The sequence below is a fragment of the Musca autumnalis genome, unplaced genomic scaffold, assembly GCF_047663935.1.
Source record: "Musca autumnalis isolate F117 unplaced genomic scaffold, ASM4766393v1 scaffold_2, whole genome shotgun sequence".
Lineage (NCBI taxonomy): Eukaryota > Metazoa > Arthropoda > Insecta > Diptera > Muscidae > Musca > Musca autumnalis.
In genome coordinates, this window is record NW_027411755.1 from 1861467 (window position 1) to 1877745 (window position 16279).

Here is a 16279-nt window from a genome sequence, read left to right on the forward strand (position 1 = left end):
AGATATGGGCCTCTGAATTTCCGAAAATTCCTTTGTATGTAACTTCGCTATTTTTGAACGGATAATGATAATATGGATACTTTGTAAATCTTAAGGAATATACATACTGTCATATTTATCATTTTATTATAGACGGTCTTCGGCCAGGGATTTAACACTTTTTCTATAGGCAGATGCAAATCTCGGGAACGGCAACAAAATTTTCTTTAAAATCATAAATTTTTGTCTAAATAGTCGGCCTTTAACAAGGGCATTTTCGGAACTTCAGAGGCCCATAACTCTTGAAGTATGGACTTCCGCAATAAATGTTATATATATTTGTGATCAGGGTGACGAGACCTACCTGTGAACAAATTTGGTCCCGATCAGAGCTTAATGAAAATGTTCTTATCTCCAAATGTTCTTATCTCCCCACCAGATTAAGGCCGAAGATGAGATATCAAAATCTATATGTAAGGAGTGTCGCATGTTAGTAGATGAGCTGAGCTCTTTTACGGAACGGGTAAATAAAGTCCAAACTCTTTATTGTTTACTACAAAATCTGAATCCAACTACTGAAGAGGATGCCAATAAAATAAAATCGCAAATAGGCCTAACTTCTGATAGTTGGGAACACATAATAAAGGACCCACCAATTGCTGTTAAACCAAGCCTTGTTAACCAAGAAGCTCAAACAGATCTAGTTATTTTCTTCAATACTAGCAGCAGTTCGGGAGGTCGTGAAATACCAGTTTCTGAAGAATATTACATTCGGAAGACTACTGAGAAGCAGCGTTTGAGTAAAGGAAAGCCATATCAATCCAAAAACATGGTTACTTCAGAAAATGTGGTGGTGGAAGCAATTGGGAAAGGAAAGTACGTTCACCAGAAATTGCCTTCAAAAGATGTGGTGGAAACTAAAAGAAAAGTTTCGCAATTAAACAAGGTTGTACCCGCACAAATGAATTATAATGAGGTAATGATTGAAACGGATCCTGAACGGGAGGTTGAACAAAATTTCGAATATCTTATACAAAGTAATGACGATTTAATAGAAATAGATGAGGAGAATTTCAGATATAAGAATATGAAGAACAAAACGCCATCCGACGGCCAAGAGCAAGAACATGAGATGGAGGACAGTGATCTGTTTAAAGAGCTAAAATTTAAATCTGATGAACACGACGATTATGAAGTCAAGGCGATGGAGAATTTGCCAAACGAGGAAATTGAAAAATACAACAATTTACAAATAGAAGAGGATGGCGAAGAAAATTCAGAAGAAGAGTTAGAAGAAGATTATGTGGAGGTGGAGGATGAAGAAGACTGTGGGGAAGACTATGAAGATATGACCGAAGCGTCAACAAAAGGCGAGGAAGAACCTTCGTCTACTCAGAATGCATTCGAACTATTAATCACAAAAAAGGTGGGAAGACCGGCCAAAAAACCAGGACAAAAGAAATCATCTGTTTACCGCTACGAGTGCAATGAATGCAGGCGAAAATACAAAAATCCAAATGTTTACCGAAAGCACATGCAATCTACTCATAATGTTATTATAGAAAGCATGCCTGACTTTGAATGCCCAATTTGTCAAAAAGATTGTTCTACCCGTAGTCGCCTTAAGATGCATCTTAGACAACATCTACCCCAAGAGGAAAAGCTAGTGGTGCCTTGTCCTTTCTGCGATCGTAAGTTTGGTCAAGTTGGGGCTATGCGACAGCATGTAAGAGGAATACATCAGGATATAAAACCTTACATTTGTGACCAGTGTGGACGCGCTTGTAAAACCTTAGCCGCATTAAACGAACATCAACTTGTGCACACCGACGAGTGCCCCTTTGAATGTGATGTGTGTAAAAAACGCTTCAAGAATAAGCCTAGGCTCAAGGCTCATATGGATACACACAACGAGTCTGTCTACAAATGTCAAGACTGCGGTTTAGTTTTGAATACAAAAAGAACATTGCTGCAACATCGGTTGGTGCACAGTAATGATAAGCGATTTAAATGTGAATTCTGCGATGCAGCATTCAAGAGGGCTAAATCTCTTAAAAATCATTTGATACTTCATTCAGGATTAAAGCCATACAAATGCCAATTCTGTAATAGATCGTTTTCAAATGGGTCGAATTGTAGATCTCATAAAAGGAGATTACATCCTAAAGAATTGGCAGAAGAAGAAGCTATGGGGAAGAAAACTGAGCCAGCCCCCTTACCCAAATTAGAGGATCTAAAGGCCGCGTATGTAATTTTTTATTTAGCTAATACATATGTACAAATAAAGATAATTTATAATTTCTTTTTAGCAAAGCTGCTGTTGCACAACCCAGAAAGATCAAACGTCAAAACTATTCCACACCTATTCATAAGGCTGGTAACCATCACAATAAATCTGAAGAAGACACGGATGATGCAGCTATGGACTCCTATGAAATGTCTGATATGCATTATGAAATAAAGGACGACGACATGACTAATAACGATGTGGAAGATAATCAAGAAGATGATGAGGAATGTGAAGAAACAGTTATATATGAAATTATTGACGAAATTTAGGATATTACCCTGTTACATTCGTAAAATGTACACAATTTTATTTGGTTTTATGAATAAACCGTATATGTTTTATGTTTTTCACCAACAATTTGAAGATTGTCAGTTACAACTAGGCAAGTTCCAGCGAGAAGTGTGAGAAATGTTAAAAACAAAAACCAATGGTCTGTTCCAGAACTGCAAGAATCTACTAATTTTTACTATATTTTCCGATAACAAAGGGAAAAATGCTATCGTAGTAAAAAATAGTATCTTCTTGCAGGTTCTGGAACAAAGCACAACTTATGAGTAAGTAATAACTTAACATGTCTGACGTTTGAGAGGATATTAAAATATTTCTCTAACAACATTTACATTTCTCAGTGTGACTATAGTATTTTCCACATATTATCAAAATATACAACGATTAGATACTCGATATTTGACAGTGGAATATGAATTTCCTTACAAACTATTTACATATTCAGGTTCAGTTTAAATTTCTGATCGTGTTAATATTTTAAAGTTTTCTTTTATTTGTTTCCGTTACTTAGTTTAATCAGTTCAAATATTTTCTTTTAAATTTGTCGATTTTATCCATAACCGAGACCGTCAATTCATTGAGGATTTCTTCTTGGCTTCTAGGTAGTTCGTCGATACTTCTTCGTGAGACGTAATGATTTGGTAAGTTAACCTGTATTTAAGACATATTTAAGTTAACAACGACTACGAACAAATAAATCATTTTGTAATTCTTACCTTATGTCTGGCAATAGACTTTAAAATGAGCCATAGAATATAGAAACTGAACCAAACAGTGAAGTATAATGGAATGTACCAAAGTTTGCGTCCTATATAGAAGTAACTGTACTTTTTAACACGTGGCTCTGGTGGAGGTTCTGGTGGTGGAGCTTCTGTTGTTGTTGTGGGAGGTTCAACGTGATGATGATGATGTTCGTGGTGATCATCGTATATTTCATCTGGATAATGTGGATATACAGGATATGAAGGAAACGAATGATGATAAGGATAGTGATCATGATCGTGATCGAAAATAATATCGGGATGGTGATGAACATGATCTAAATCTTCTAAAGGATGATGATGGTCTTCTATTTCAGCTAGGGAGTGGTCATGATCATGCGGAGGATGTTCGTTTTGGGCTTCTGGATGTGCCTTAAGCCATTCTGGCGGTGGCGTTGGATATTCCTTCCCTGTATCGTATTCATGGTCATCATGATGCTGATCGCTAGGATCCGCTATAAGTATAAGAAAAGATTTCGGTTATTCTTCATTCAGTATTCGATGAAATGTTGTCAAATGAAAATATTTTATATAATAGTGAACATTATTAGCCGGGAATCGATTTACTGGGGACCACCTCTTAAAACATTTACTTAATTAGCCGGGAAAATCCATAACCCGTAATACCTCGAAACTTATGCTCTCAGACATAATTTAACAAGGGGATATAGCTCTTACATAAATTCATATATATTTTGCACACCGATGGCATTAAATTAAATCGATCATTGATTCGGAGCAAAATACAAATCAATGAGCTGACTTTTTGTCCCACTAAAATGCCATCAAACAAGATTTTTGGAAGTAAAACACATATCCCACTATTAATGTGTTATTGGGGGCGAATATAAGACTTAATGGTATGTGAGCTTTGTGTATATATTTACTAAAGTTATGAATTTTTTAAAACCTAGTATCCCTATATGATATTTTGATGAGTTTTTACTTAAGATTACATAAAATCTTACACAAAATGCTTTTAATGTTTTTATTTTTCAGAATTTTTGAAAAATTTTTGAAGTCACTGTAACGGAAAACAATTTATAGGGGCACACAGCATAACCAAAATGACATGATGGTTTGTTTCTCACTAATTTTATCATCGTATTGTTACATATATATAATTTTATATTTTCGGGTATGATCTGAGACACACTTCACCTCTCACTTCACACCTCAAGCATTTTGTTCATCCCATTTACGTTTATTTTGCTAGTATTTTATAGACGGACTACCCTAATGAATTTTAGACCAAAGAAATTTGCAATAAATAGAAGTAAATGGGGTGAACAAAATGCTTGAGGCGTGAAATACGTACGTTTATATATAACCGGATTTAACAAACCCACTGGGTTTTAAATGTCAATTCCATTGCTTATATTTCCAATAAATCCTCATAACGAAGGTTAACCCAACAAAAAGCTACAATATAAACATGGTTTAATATGTAAAATCGAGCATTGGAGTTGTAGGTAGGAAGAAAATCAATGCAGACCGCTGCAAATATAGCTTTGTCGAAAAGGACAAAAATCTCAAGATTATCAGCTGAAATCAAAAGTTAAGCCCTCAGATATATGAAAAAATAAGAGTATCGGTCCAGCATTTACGTTTTTTTCGCAAGAAGGGTTTCAACAAACCGTTCTAAAAGTCCTCATATGTCAAAAATTACGCTGTAACTATATATGAGAGGTTTACCAAAAATATGGACCAAAATTGGTAAAATATGAACTAGTCACATTTCCAAAAAGTCAATTTTTTCATAGTCAGTTAAAAAAATTTGTTAAAATACTGCGTTTTCGCGTCCAATTGGATGATTTTAGTTTCTGTAGTTTTTACCCAAATATATTGGGTAAATACCTGGGTATTTACCTATTTGTACCCAATTTACCCATTTTAATGGGTATTTACCATTTGGGTATTTACCCATTTCCCATGGAATGGAGTGAATGTTATTTTAGGTATTTTTAGGCAAAAGTTCATTAATTCTCTCTACAGGAAATCATTTTTGAGAAAAAAATGTCAAAAAGTCATAACCCCAATATTTACTCTCTAGGCTATGTTGGTAAACATATTTATGGTCTGGTCTTAGTGAACCAGACCGTTATTCCTAACGTCTCAATTGAATTAATGGGTCAAAATTAGTAATTACATATTATAAAATATACATAGGACAGAATGAGACCTCTAAGTATCAATGAGACCTCATATCATATGGCGGATGTAAATAAACTATAACTCCTGAAATCGTGTCAGAACCATCTAATGCCAAATACATACCATCATTCATTTTAATTTCGTCCATTGTGTCGCCAGAATTATTATCGCCACCCATGGCACTGGCTGGTAGTACGCCAATCGTATCATCATTATTATTATCTGCATCACCATCACCGCTGTCCTTTTGGTCTCTTGTATCTCCATCTCCATCACTATTGTCTTTGTCACTAACATTATCACTGTTTATGGACGGTAAATAGCCTAAATTCAGTGGTCCCTGATATTTGTAACCAGAATCTTCGATGCCTGATGCTGGTGGTGCATACGAATTTACTACGTCGCTCGGCATTGCTAATTTGTTGTCTTTTGACGACGGCAAGGGGTAGTCGATATTGTTGGGTGGAAATGAATACAAATTTGCAGGTGGCACATATGAATTCACCACATTGGATGGGGATGCCGTTTTACCGGCATTCTTGTAAGTAGGAGAATGATTATGGTGACCATGATTCTGATTATGCGACGCTTTTATTTGATGTGATGCCACAGCTTCACTGGGTGTAAATCGATCTTTAATGGGACCTGTAAATAGATAAAATCGTTATTACATGCAGATGATAGTTTTTCTCATTAAATTCTAAATGGCAAAACACATTCTACCTTAAAGGATATACATAATTTGCATTTTAATCACTTTCACTTACCGCGACCGTGTAACTTATCAATTTCTGCTCGACTTGGCGGCTTCCGTTGATATGCAACTTGGGGATAGACCACTTGTTTACCAACATTCGTTGTTGCTGAAGAGTGTAATGATGTTGGCATAGGTTTGGCCTTTCCATTGCCGCTGTACACAGGAGCATTTTTGATTAATGGCGTGATAAGTTGACCAAAGGGATAAGCAGTACGATAATCGACAGCACGACCAGTAGCTGTATTTTGTTGTTGTTGTTCCATGGTCACAGTATTGTTGCTGTTGCTGTTATCATTTCGTTGCTGCTGAATATTTATGGGATTTTGTGTCACCACTTGTGCACCGTCGTCCTTGCTCTGGGTGTTGCTGTTTGTGTTGGGTGTCTGGTAAAGAGCAGCCTCATTAGGCGATGGTGTAATATATAGGGGTGCTTGTCCGTTATCGCCATCATCTCGATTTGTTTGTTCATTTGATTGTGGCAATGGATTATATTGTCGCCGGTCAACCGAGCTATCAAGCACCGTGGCAGGTGACCCAATACCTAAGGAAACGGAGGGTGTGGTGGTTGATGTAACACTTTCAGTAGAGTTGAAACTATTGATAAGGATAGCAAGAAATAAAAAACGAGAAAAAGATAATTTAATATGACTAAATAAAAAATAAATGAAAAATTGTCAAAAGTCGGAATTATGTTTCCCAAAGATAAAAAGTATGTTTAAAATGTACTTCTCCAGAACGGAAACCTTCTTTTTGAAAATATTCATACCTTTTGGGAAACACCAAATCAAAATTTAAAGCCTTGTAGATTTTTGGCCCATCCCCACTGTGGTCACTAGAACCGCTAGTTGAAACTTGTGTGTAGGCTTGTGACAGTTGAACATTTCCATGCAGCAGAATTGCACTTAAAAGCAGTATTTTAACTGTTTTTCGTATAAACATTTTTTTTTGTTTTCTTAATGTTTCCTTCCTTTCGTTGATATAAGTCTATAGTTTTATTTGGTAACTTTCTTATAGCACAAATACACTTCCGTTTCCGTTAGGCTAACATTGCACTCCTAACTCCTAGTGCTGGCAAGTTTAAGCGTATCAGTTATCGGCACGTTTGTACTTCGCTCGAGGTTATTTACAACTGAAATAAGATTTACAAACTGAAATCATAGCAAAGAAAAGGTTTTATTTTTATTCTTCTATTGAGTGATGGGCCGCGATTGTCGTGTACAAATTATCAATTGGCGGTGGTCTACATTTTCTTTATGTACCTCCAATATTTTAACTGCAGTAACTGCTCCCGTTTTGATAGAAAACCTCTACATATGGAAAATATGTATGTGTGCATGGTTCTTATGTACTATTTATCGTTGAATTTGTTTTAACGGTATTTTCTTTTACATCCAAGATGCTGGTATAAACTTGGTCACTTTCTTTCTTCACACGTGCTAATGAGTTAATATCGTTTTTTCAAAGACTAGTTGAGCCGAAGGTTTGGACGAAGCTCAGTTATTAACATCATTTTTCAGCAACAATGTATTGACATTTAATTAGATATCTATGTACATAAATATGTATATCTCAATTTTGTTCTCATTTTACTTTTACTTATTACCAAAAATATCTAGAAATTGAGGAATATATGTACATAATTTAGTTTTGAAACTTGATATTCATAAATGAATGGAAGCAAAAAACAAATTCGAGTCGGCTTGAATATCCTTCATTGCATCCTGAACCGAAATAACGGAAATTTGGTATTTAGTCTTTGCTAACAAAACGTTATTACAGACACAAAAAATCGCTTGCAAAAAATCGGACAGATGTCACTTTTATATAAGGGCAGCCCCCATTTAAGATTTTTTAAAGATTTAGTAACAATTTTCTACCGAATTGGTTGATAATTGGAATTTTGTGTTCCCTGAAAATAGAAAACTTACTCGCAAAAAACTATCCATATACAGTGAGCGTCAAAATAAACTATACACATCTCGCCAATTTTTTAATTGCATTCATAATTCATAAAATGAGAACAGCTAGGCCGATTTCTGTAAAATTTTTTGTCAGTTATTCGCATTTTCGAGGAGAAGGTCTTTGCGGAAGGAAATTTTGGAAAATCCCTCTGGAAAAGTCGGAAAATTGGAAAAATCGAAAATTGAGTTTTTGTATGAAATTTTATTCCTTAATAGCGAGACGAAGTTCGCCGGGTCCGCTAGTAGGTCTATATTTGGTAAGTACTCATTGGATTTGAAGTCTAGAGACCTTAATGAGTGGTCCTAGATACAAAGAAGTCAAATATAGCAAAATGTTATTCATAAATATGGGCGAACGCTTCAGAGCCCTTCCCATATATCACATACACATTGGCGTTAGCCTCATTCCTGTACAATAGACATTTTAATGTCGTGTCAATATGATATTGTTCTCATATCCCTCAACCCATAAAAGTAATTTATCCGAACCTCGTCATGCAACGTCTGAACATATAGGAGACTTAAAACTTCTATATCATCACAATGAATTCCCGAAGACGTAACCCACAAAACCAAAACTTTACAGGAGAAGCAAAAAACGTTATAAAATGAAAAACTGTTTTATAGTATATCAATCTTATGAGGGCAAGTATTTGGAGTATTATCAATCATGTACGAATGGGAGTAAGTAGTGAAACTAAAACCGCGAAAACGCTTGGTTTTGGGATCCGTAATTACAATAACATCTACAATATTATTCCATTTTCCGAAATGCCATTTCTGGAATAGGATCGTTATGTTTGAACGTAGAAGAAGCTTGAAATTTTATCAGATTCAATCAAAAAACGAATTTAGATGTTCATGTGGTTTACGTCTTCGGGCGACGACGTTACGATATATATAGATTTGGTGATGGATAAACAAAAATCCATCAAATCCGATGGAATATATGTGAATATATAGGATTTAAGAATATCCAAAATCGAGGAATACATATGTATATCGGAGCTTTATAGAAAACTGGACCGATTTTCACTAATTTCTATAGAGCTCGTTAAAGTTCCACAACGATGAACTACTAATAATATTAAGCCTATTGGAAATCATTGATTTAAATTCCATATTTCGAGTTTTGGAATCAACTGCAAATAAATTGGAGTGCGTGCATTCAGATGTTCTTACATCTATCAAAATAACAAAAAAATTATATGTTAAATACCTATTTGGATAAATGAAATTGGATTTTTTTACGTATTACATTTGCGGGTAATTTTGGCAATGTTGGTGTTGACCAACTTCAATAATAAAAAATTACATATGTAATTGTACTTGGTTGGCTATACCACGTAACAACTCTCGATGTCACACATATTGGAGGAAACAATTAAATTGTAAATGAAACCACGCACCGAAAAACATGTGTATGTATATTTGTACATACATACCTACACACCTGCTCAAAATAATAGACACACTTTGCACATCTATATATATAAAATTCTCCTGTCACGGTGTTCGGCTTTGAACTCCTCCGAAACGGCTGGACCGAATTTGATGAAATTTTGTATGTAGAGTTTGTAGGTCTGAGAATAGGTTTTTAACTACTTTTTATAGTGGTCAGTGGAGTGACCAGGGTACCTCTCCCACAAAATTTTTTAAGAAATCGTGAAATTAAAGTTTTTTTGAAAGTTTTGTTTAAAAAACGTTTACAATAATATGATTTTTACTGTCTTGATCTTGAATGGTTATCTCGGAAATGGAATATCGCGGTCAACTCAATTTTTCAAAAATGTATAATTATAGATAATATCCTTAATTTTAGTAAGCGTGACTACAAAAACGCTTTTAACCCGGGCTCCAATAGGTGGGAAAGCGCGATCAATCCCACATTTTAGAATACAGTACAACACCGATAATGTGCATTGGTCACTAAAACGACGGGCCAACAATGCGGTTCGAATATCTAGAGGGATTAATATTTAACTGATAAATTGTAAATAGATTACAAAGGCTTACACAGAAATCCAAAACGACGGGCCAGCAACGCGGAACCGGTTCAGCTAGTTTTTATTGAAAATTCAAAAGAACATTTACTTTCATTTAAAGTAATTGGGAATATGCTTTTTCTTTTACTTCAATGTCATACAAGTGTAGCAATAAACAACCAATGTAATTTTCATTTAAAATTATTTAAGTTTAGGTAATGTTTCCACAAAGGGCAGTGGATTTGTTGTTCATAGTAAATGATACACTTCCGTTATAATTGGAAATAATAAACTTTTATTAATTTTTGCATGTGAAATTTTTGTTGAAAATATCACATTTTCAAATCTTACCTCTATTACTTTTCTAACAAAATTTAAAATACAGGACCTTAAAACTTGACTTAATACAGATGACGTCTCGTAGCATACTTTCATCGATTTTACCCACAATGCTCGCATTCTGGAGGGAAATAATGTTAAATGTCCAAATGCGAAATGATGAAATGTTTTAAAAAATTCAGGAGGAAATTGTTAAGTCCTCTACATACTTTTCCCTAGGAAAGTAGCATAAACCGGAACAGAAACCGCTTTAAATGAAGAATTTATTAATTATCAATAATTTCAAATCGGAAATAGGCTAAAAGAAAGCATTTTTCCATTGGTTGAATGTAATGGGGAAATAAGGTATCTTCAGTAGCGTACTGCTAACTTCCTGGGCTCGCGTACGATAACGTCATATTTTGGAGAGAAGTAAATTGAAATTGATAATTTTTGTTTAATTTATTATTAGTTTTTTTTTATTAATTTCTCGTTGGATTTTTAATTTCTCGAAGATTTTTTCAAGGGAAAAGGATAGTCGAAGATTCGAAACCACACAATCAGCAAATTATGTGAACCGGTTTCGCTGTTGGTATTTATGCAGCTCTTCAGACATATCGGCTGTGGAGTGGCTACCAGAGAGCCACCAACGAGAATATTATTAAAAGGTGATAATTTTTTAATCTAACGTGAATTTGTCGGGTCACACTAGAATAATTTCACTGAAATTTTAATTTGAAATTATGAGTCTCTAGATTGAGTTTCATAGTAGAGTATAATCATGAAATTGCTGTAATGGGGAATTCGGCCTAAGAACACCTAATTTCATGAAATTTTTTAATGAAATTTAGTCTAGTATGGACCGTGACTAAGTGTACAAATTACCAAACTTTTGTGTTCAAAAACAACTTTTAAGCAATAAATACTACACACAAACATCAGAAGATTACAGGACAGTACTCCAATGAGGATGTCTTGTTTCACCCATATATATTCATACAATGCACAATGGAAAATATGCATCCATTAGGCCTTTTTCCACTTTGATATTATGGATAATTTATGTTTCATTTATGCTACTTTTCTAGGGAAAAGAATGCGGAGTCCTTAGAGACTCAACATTTTTTACCTAAAATTTTTTTAATATTTCATCATTTCGCATAGACCGTGTTTATACAGGGAAAGTTGATGGGAAAGAAAATTTAGTAGAGCGAGGGAGTATAGAGGAATAAGAGGGGGTACACACACCTCTGTACTGGCAAATTCTGTTTTGTTTCGTTTTTCTCCCTGAAGTTTGCTATAGATTTGTTTTTGCATTTTCATTCATTTTATTTTCTCTGTCGAGAAATAAACAACAGCGAAGACAATTGAAAAAAACCTTTTGGAGGAAAAACTATTTTTTTAAGCAAAAACAATTCGAAATAAGTGAAAATATCAAAATTAAAATGCAATTCAAGGGTTCCTTTAATAGTTAATTGTTTATCACTCACGTCCATTTTTACTTTTCATTACAATTTTGCCTCGGCTTTGTTTTTGAACAGCGCAATGAAAAAATGAGTGTGAAGAAGAATAAGAAAAAATATAAAATTGACACAAACTTGATTTCCGTGTCTAAACAACAGGGAAATTTTAAAAGAAATTGAGAAGAAAAATTTTCTTTCCAGTTTGAATGTCTAAACACGGTCATATGGATTCCCATAATGTTGCATTTAACATTATTTCCCTCAAGAATGCGAACATTGTTGTAAATATTTATGGCTAAAAACGATGAAAGTGTACTACGAAACGTCAACTGGGATAGACAAGAAGCAGTGTGGCCATTTTAGCATTTTTGCAGCTAAATTTAGCATTATTTTTTTGTATTTAGCCGCAAAATTTCCATTTGGCATTTAGCATTTTTCTTAGCATTTTTCCATTATAAATTTAGCATTATTCTATCCACGAAATAAATGTTGGTTGAATTGAATAGAACAGCTGTTTGAACAGCTCCAAACACCGAAGTTTTTCGCATTTGCTCTGATTTAAAGGAATAAAAATGTGAGTAAGCAAATAAAATAAAACAAGTAAAAACGTTAAGTTTGCCCGGGTCGAACGTGTTATACCCTCCACCACGAAATATTCAGAACTGATATGGAATAGTTAGTTTTTTATTTTCTTACGAAAGTACCAATGCCACTATTTTAGGTGGAGAAGTTTTTTGACCACTGGGAACCCCAAATACTTAATAATTCAGTCATCAAAAAACTTGAAACTACCTGAAATCGGGCGGTACCGTTATATGGGGGCTATAGCAAAACTTGAGCCTATGTACTCAATTTTCGATAGAGAAGTTTGTAACTACAGCGAACTTTAAATACCAAATGATATCCAATTATGCCCGAAGATGTAAATAAAAATAAAAACAAAACTAAAACCGATGGTGCCGTTATATGAGGCCACAACCAAAAATTGGGCATGTGTCCTTGATTTATGGTGAAGATGTTGTTTAACCACTTCGAACCCAAATGATACCCAAAATAACTTTAATTAGCCGGTACATTTTTATGGGACCTATTCCAAAACGTGGACTCTATGTCCACATTTTTTGGGGGAGAAGGTTTTTGGAACCTTAAATACCAAATCATAGCTAATAAAATGTAACCGTTTCATAGGGGCTGTATCAATACATGGACCGATCTAATCCATCTTCGAACTTGACCCGACTGCAAAAGGCATGCATAGATCGACTAAGAATTTTATCATGAATATATACTTTATGATTAGTTCAATGCTCTACAAACAAACCCAACCTTATATACATATATTTTATTAAAAAATAACGTTTTTAAATTTAGCATTATTTTCTGGCATTTTAATATTTATTTTAGCATTAATTTAATGCTGATTTAGCTGCAACACTTTTTCAAATCTGGTCACACTGACAAGAAGTAAGGTCCTGTATTTCAAATGTTGTTAGAAAAGTGGTAGGGGTAAGATTTAAAGATATTAGTCCATTGTGATATTTTCAACGAAATTTCACATGCAAAATTAATAAAAGTTTATTATTTCCGATTATAACTGAAGCGCATCTATTATTAAGAGCAGCAAATCTACTGCCTTTAAAGGAAACATTACCTATACTTAATTCACTTTAAATGAAACTTACGTTGGTTGTTGATTGCTATTTTTTTATTTTATGACATTAAGGTATAAGAAAAAACATATTCTCAATTACTTTAAATAAATGTACAAGGTGTATCTATTACTTTGAGCAGGTGTGTACTTATGTATGTATATGAGTGCTCGTAACAATAGTAGCGAAGCGGCAATAAATAAATATTTAATAAATACTGCACTTGTAAACATATGAATGGGCCTAATGAAAGTATAAACATAAAATTTTCATTAAATAATTGCAATAAAATACAACAACTATTGTCATTTTCGGCGAAACATGGACTCAATATGAGAATATTTTAAATAAAAAATACGCATAACAAATTACCCTTTTACGTACATGCAACAAAATTAAAACAAAAATATAAAAAATAAATGAATATGAACTGTATGAATATATGTAACATTATGCATATGTTTTTTTACTTAGATGAGATAAGTTTAGCGCAAATATCATAACGTTTATAGAATATAAATATGCAAAGCTAGGTTAATTCCATCACGCTTTTCAATAATGAAAATTGAGAGATTCCCTTCAATTGTATCACTAGTAAAAGTGCTAAATGATCCAGATTTTGTTCAGTATTATCACCGTGTTGAAAAAGAAAGTTTTTTTTAGTTCTTTCGTGACCTACATACATACACAAATAAGATGAGACAGCAACACAGAATCGGCGTTGATAATGCTAATAATTTTTGCAAATAAATAAAATAGGGGAACTATCTGGAACACGAGGAGTGTTTGAACAAAAATGCTGGTCTTGATAAAAAAACAACTCTTAGCAATCATGTTGGGAAAGAGAGAAGTTTCCACCAACCAAAAAAAAAGCAATAAGGATGCCAGAGAGAACATTTATTAATGTTATTTACTTCACATGAAATTTAATAGCAATGAAACAGTTTATTATTTTATTTAAAAATCGTGTTTGCTGTATTCTTTTGCCTAAAATTTCTTTTTCAATTCAAATTATATAGCAGACGGACACATTTCATTGATATCAGCAGCTTATTAACACTTTTGGAAAATATTTTCTTAAAACTAGTGAACACGCTTCTAATTGTTAAACAGAATGACACGATGCATGCATATTTGATTTTTAAATAAACATCTCACTAAACCTTATATTCATTTACACCTTATTATTGCCACTGAAATCAAAATTGTGGAACGCGTGTAAAACATAAATGTCAGCCTATATGATCAATGTAAGGAGGAAAGTTATCAATAGCTTTATAACACTTTCATTAGCTTGATTGATGTAGAGAATTCCATAAAAAGGACAAAAATCACAGTCGCCTACAATTGTGTCAACCTCGGTAGGACCTCTTTTGGAATTAATGAGCCAGTTTCCGGTATTTTAAAAATGTATGAATGTTAAAAACTTAGAATGAAAAACTCCTACGATGTTTAAATATCAGTCGCCTACAATTGTGTACATTATATGGTCTGTTACAAAACTGTAAGAATTAACTAATTTTAAGTATTTTTTCGATATCATAAAGGAAATATTATTATCGTAGTAAAAAGATTCTTGCAGGTTCTGAAACAGAGCAATAAATAAATATATTGGGGCTTTTTGCGAACGTAAATTCCCCATGAGTTTTCTAACTCTCTCCTTTTAGTTGAAACGACAGAGAGACAAAACATACGGAGAGTTTTCATTTAGAATTGTCAACAAGATTTCTATTAGGTGTGCTGCATTACAATCAGAAAAAAAAGCGACTCCCCGACGGGGAATTGAACCCCGGTCTCCCGCGTGACAGGCGGGGATACTAACCACTATACTATCGAGGATTGATATTTAGATTCTTGATAGAGAATATATTCAATTACAATGCATGGTTAAATAATGCATATATCATGTAAAGCTTGAATTCGTATTTCCAGGATATGTATTTGGGAAATTTGTGACAAATTGTGTTTCTTTTTTTCATTTTTAAAGAAATTTGACAAGAACATTAGGTGTAAAATACAAAATTATTAAATATTTTATTCATTCGAATTACAAATAGAATAATTCGAATTACAATTGCAATGTTTCGAATTACAATTGGAATTCTCGAATTACAAATAAAAAGTTACGAATTACAAATAAAATGTTACGATTTACAAATGGAATTCTCGAATTAAAACTAAAATGATTCGAATTACATCTGAAAAAGGTGTAAACTACTGTTTTTAAAAGCTTCAGGATATATAAATATTTTTATTTGATTGTTAATATATATCTTTATGTAAAATAAACCACAATCTCCCCGACGGGGAATTGAACCCCGGTCTCCCGCGTGACAGGCGGGGATACTAACCACTATACTATCGAGGATTAGTTGTGGAAGCTTCTATGTGAGGCAATATGAACTTTGGACATTTTATTAATCAAAATAACATAATCAGTCGTTGAAAATAATAACTAGATATATAACCGCTATAATCCTCGATAGTATAGTGGTTAGTATCCCCGCCTGTCACGTGGGAGACCGGGGTTCAATTCCCCGTCGGGGAGATTTCCAATATTTTACATAAAATTAAATATTAACCATTAACGTTAAAAAAGTACACGTAAGGAAACGTATCCAGATACAGCAACATTTTAGACAGCGGAAGATTTTATTTTGACTAATAAAATGTC

The 16279-nt window shown here is 33.7% G+C and overlaps 2 protein-coding genes and 3 non-coding genes across 7 annotated transcripts in view; 2 read left to right on the plus strand and 3 right to left on the minus strand.

The window, feature by feature from the left end:
- The window catches only part of LOC141393505 (uncharacterized), a 231911-nt gene extending 229285 nt beyond the window's left edge, over positions 1–2626 (plus strand). For both annotated transcript variants that reach the window (XM_073966529.1, XM_073966528.1), the window contains 2 exons: positions 419–2223; positions 2289–2626. In XM_073966529.1, the coding sequence (XP_073822630.1) occupies positions 419–2223; positions 2289–2538 (2055 nt within the window). In that variant the 3' untranslated portion in view covers positions 2539–2626. The remainder of the gene's footprint in view (positions 1–418; positions 2224–2288) is intronic.
- Positions 2627–3014: 388 nt separating this feature from the next.
- The window catches only part of LOC141393508 (uncharacterized), a 91425-nt gene continuing 78160 nt past the window's right edge, over positions 3015–16279 (minus strand). The window contains exons 1-6 of one of the 2 annotated variants that reach the window (XM_073966532.1): positions 7489–7613; positions 6996–7377; positions 6240–6823; positions 5596–6117; positions 3274–3773; positions 3015–3208 (exon numbers count right to left, since the gene is read on the minus strand). In XM_073966532.1, coding sequence (XP_073822633.1) covers positions 3074–3208; positions 3274–3773; positions 5596–6117; positions 6240–6823; positions 6996–7168 — 1914 coding nt within the window. In that variant the 5' untranslated portion in view covers positions 7169–7377; positions 7489–7613 and the 3' untranslated portion in view covers positions 3015–3073. Of the gene's footprint in view, positions 3209–3273; positions 3774–5595; positions 6118–6239; positions 6824–6995; positions 7378–7488; positions 7614–16279 lie in introns of those variants that run through there. The other variant, XM_073966533.1, reaches the window with a different exon arrangement.
- On the minus strand, positions 15373–15444 carry TRNAD-GUC (transfer RNA aspartic acid (anticodon GUC)). The gene has a single exon. It is a non-coding gene; the product is annotated as a tRNA-Asp (tRNA).
- Positions 15902–15973, minus strand: TRNAD-GUC (transfer RNA aspartic acid (anticodon GUC)). The gene has a single exon. It is a non-coding gene; the product is annotated as a tRNA-Asp (tRNA).
- TRNAD-GUC (transfer RNA aspartic acid (anticodon GUC)) lies at positions 16082–16153 on the plus strand. The gene has a single exon. It is a non-coding gene; the product is annotated as a tRNA-Asp (tRNA).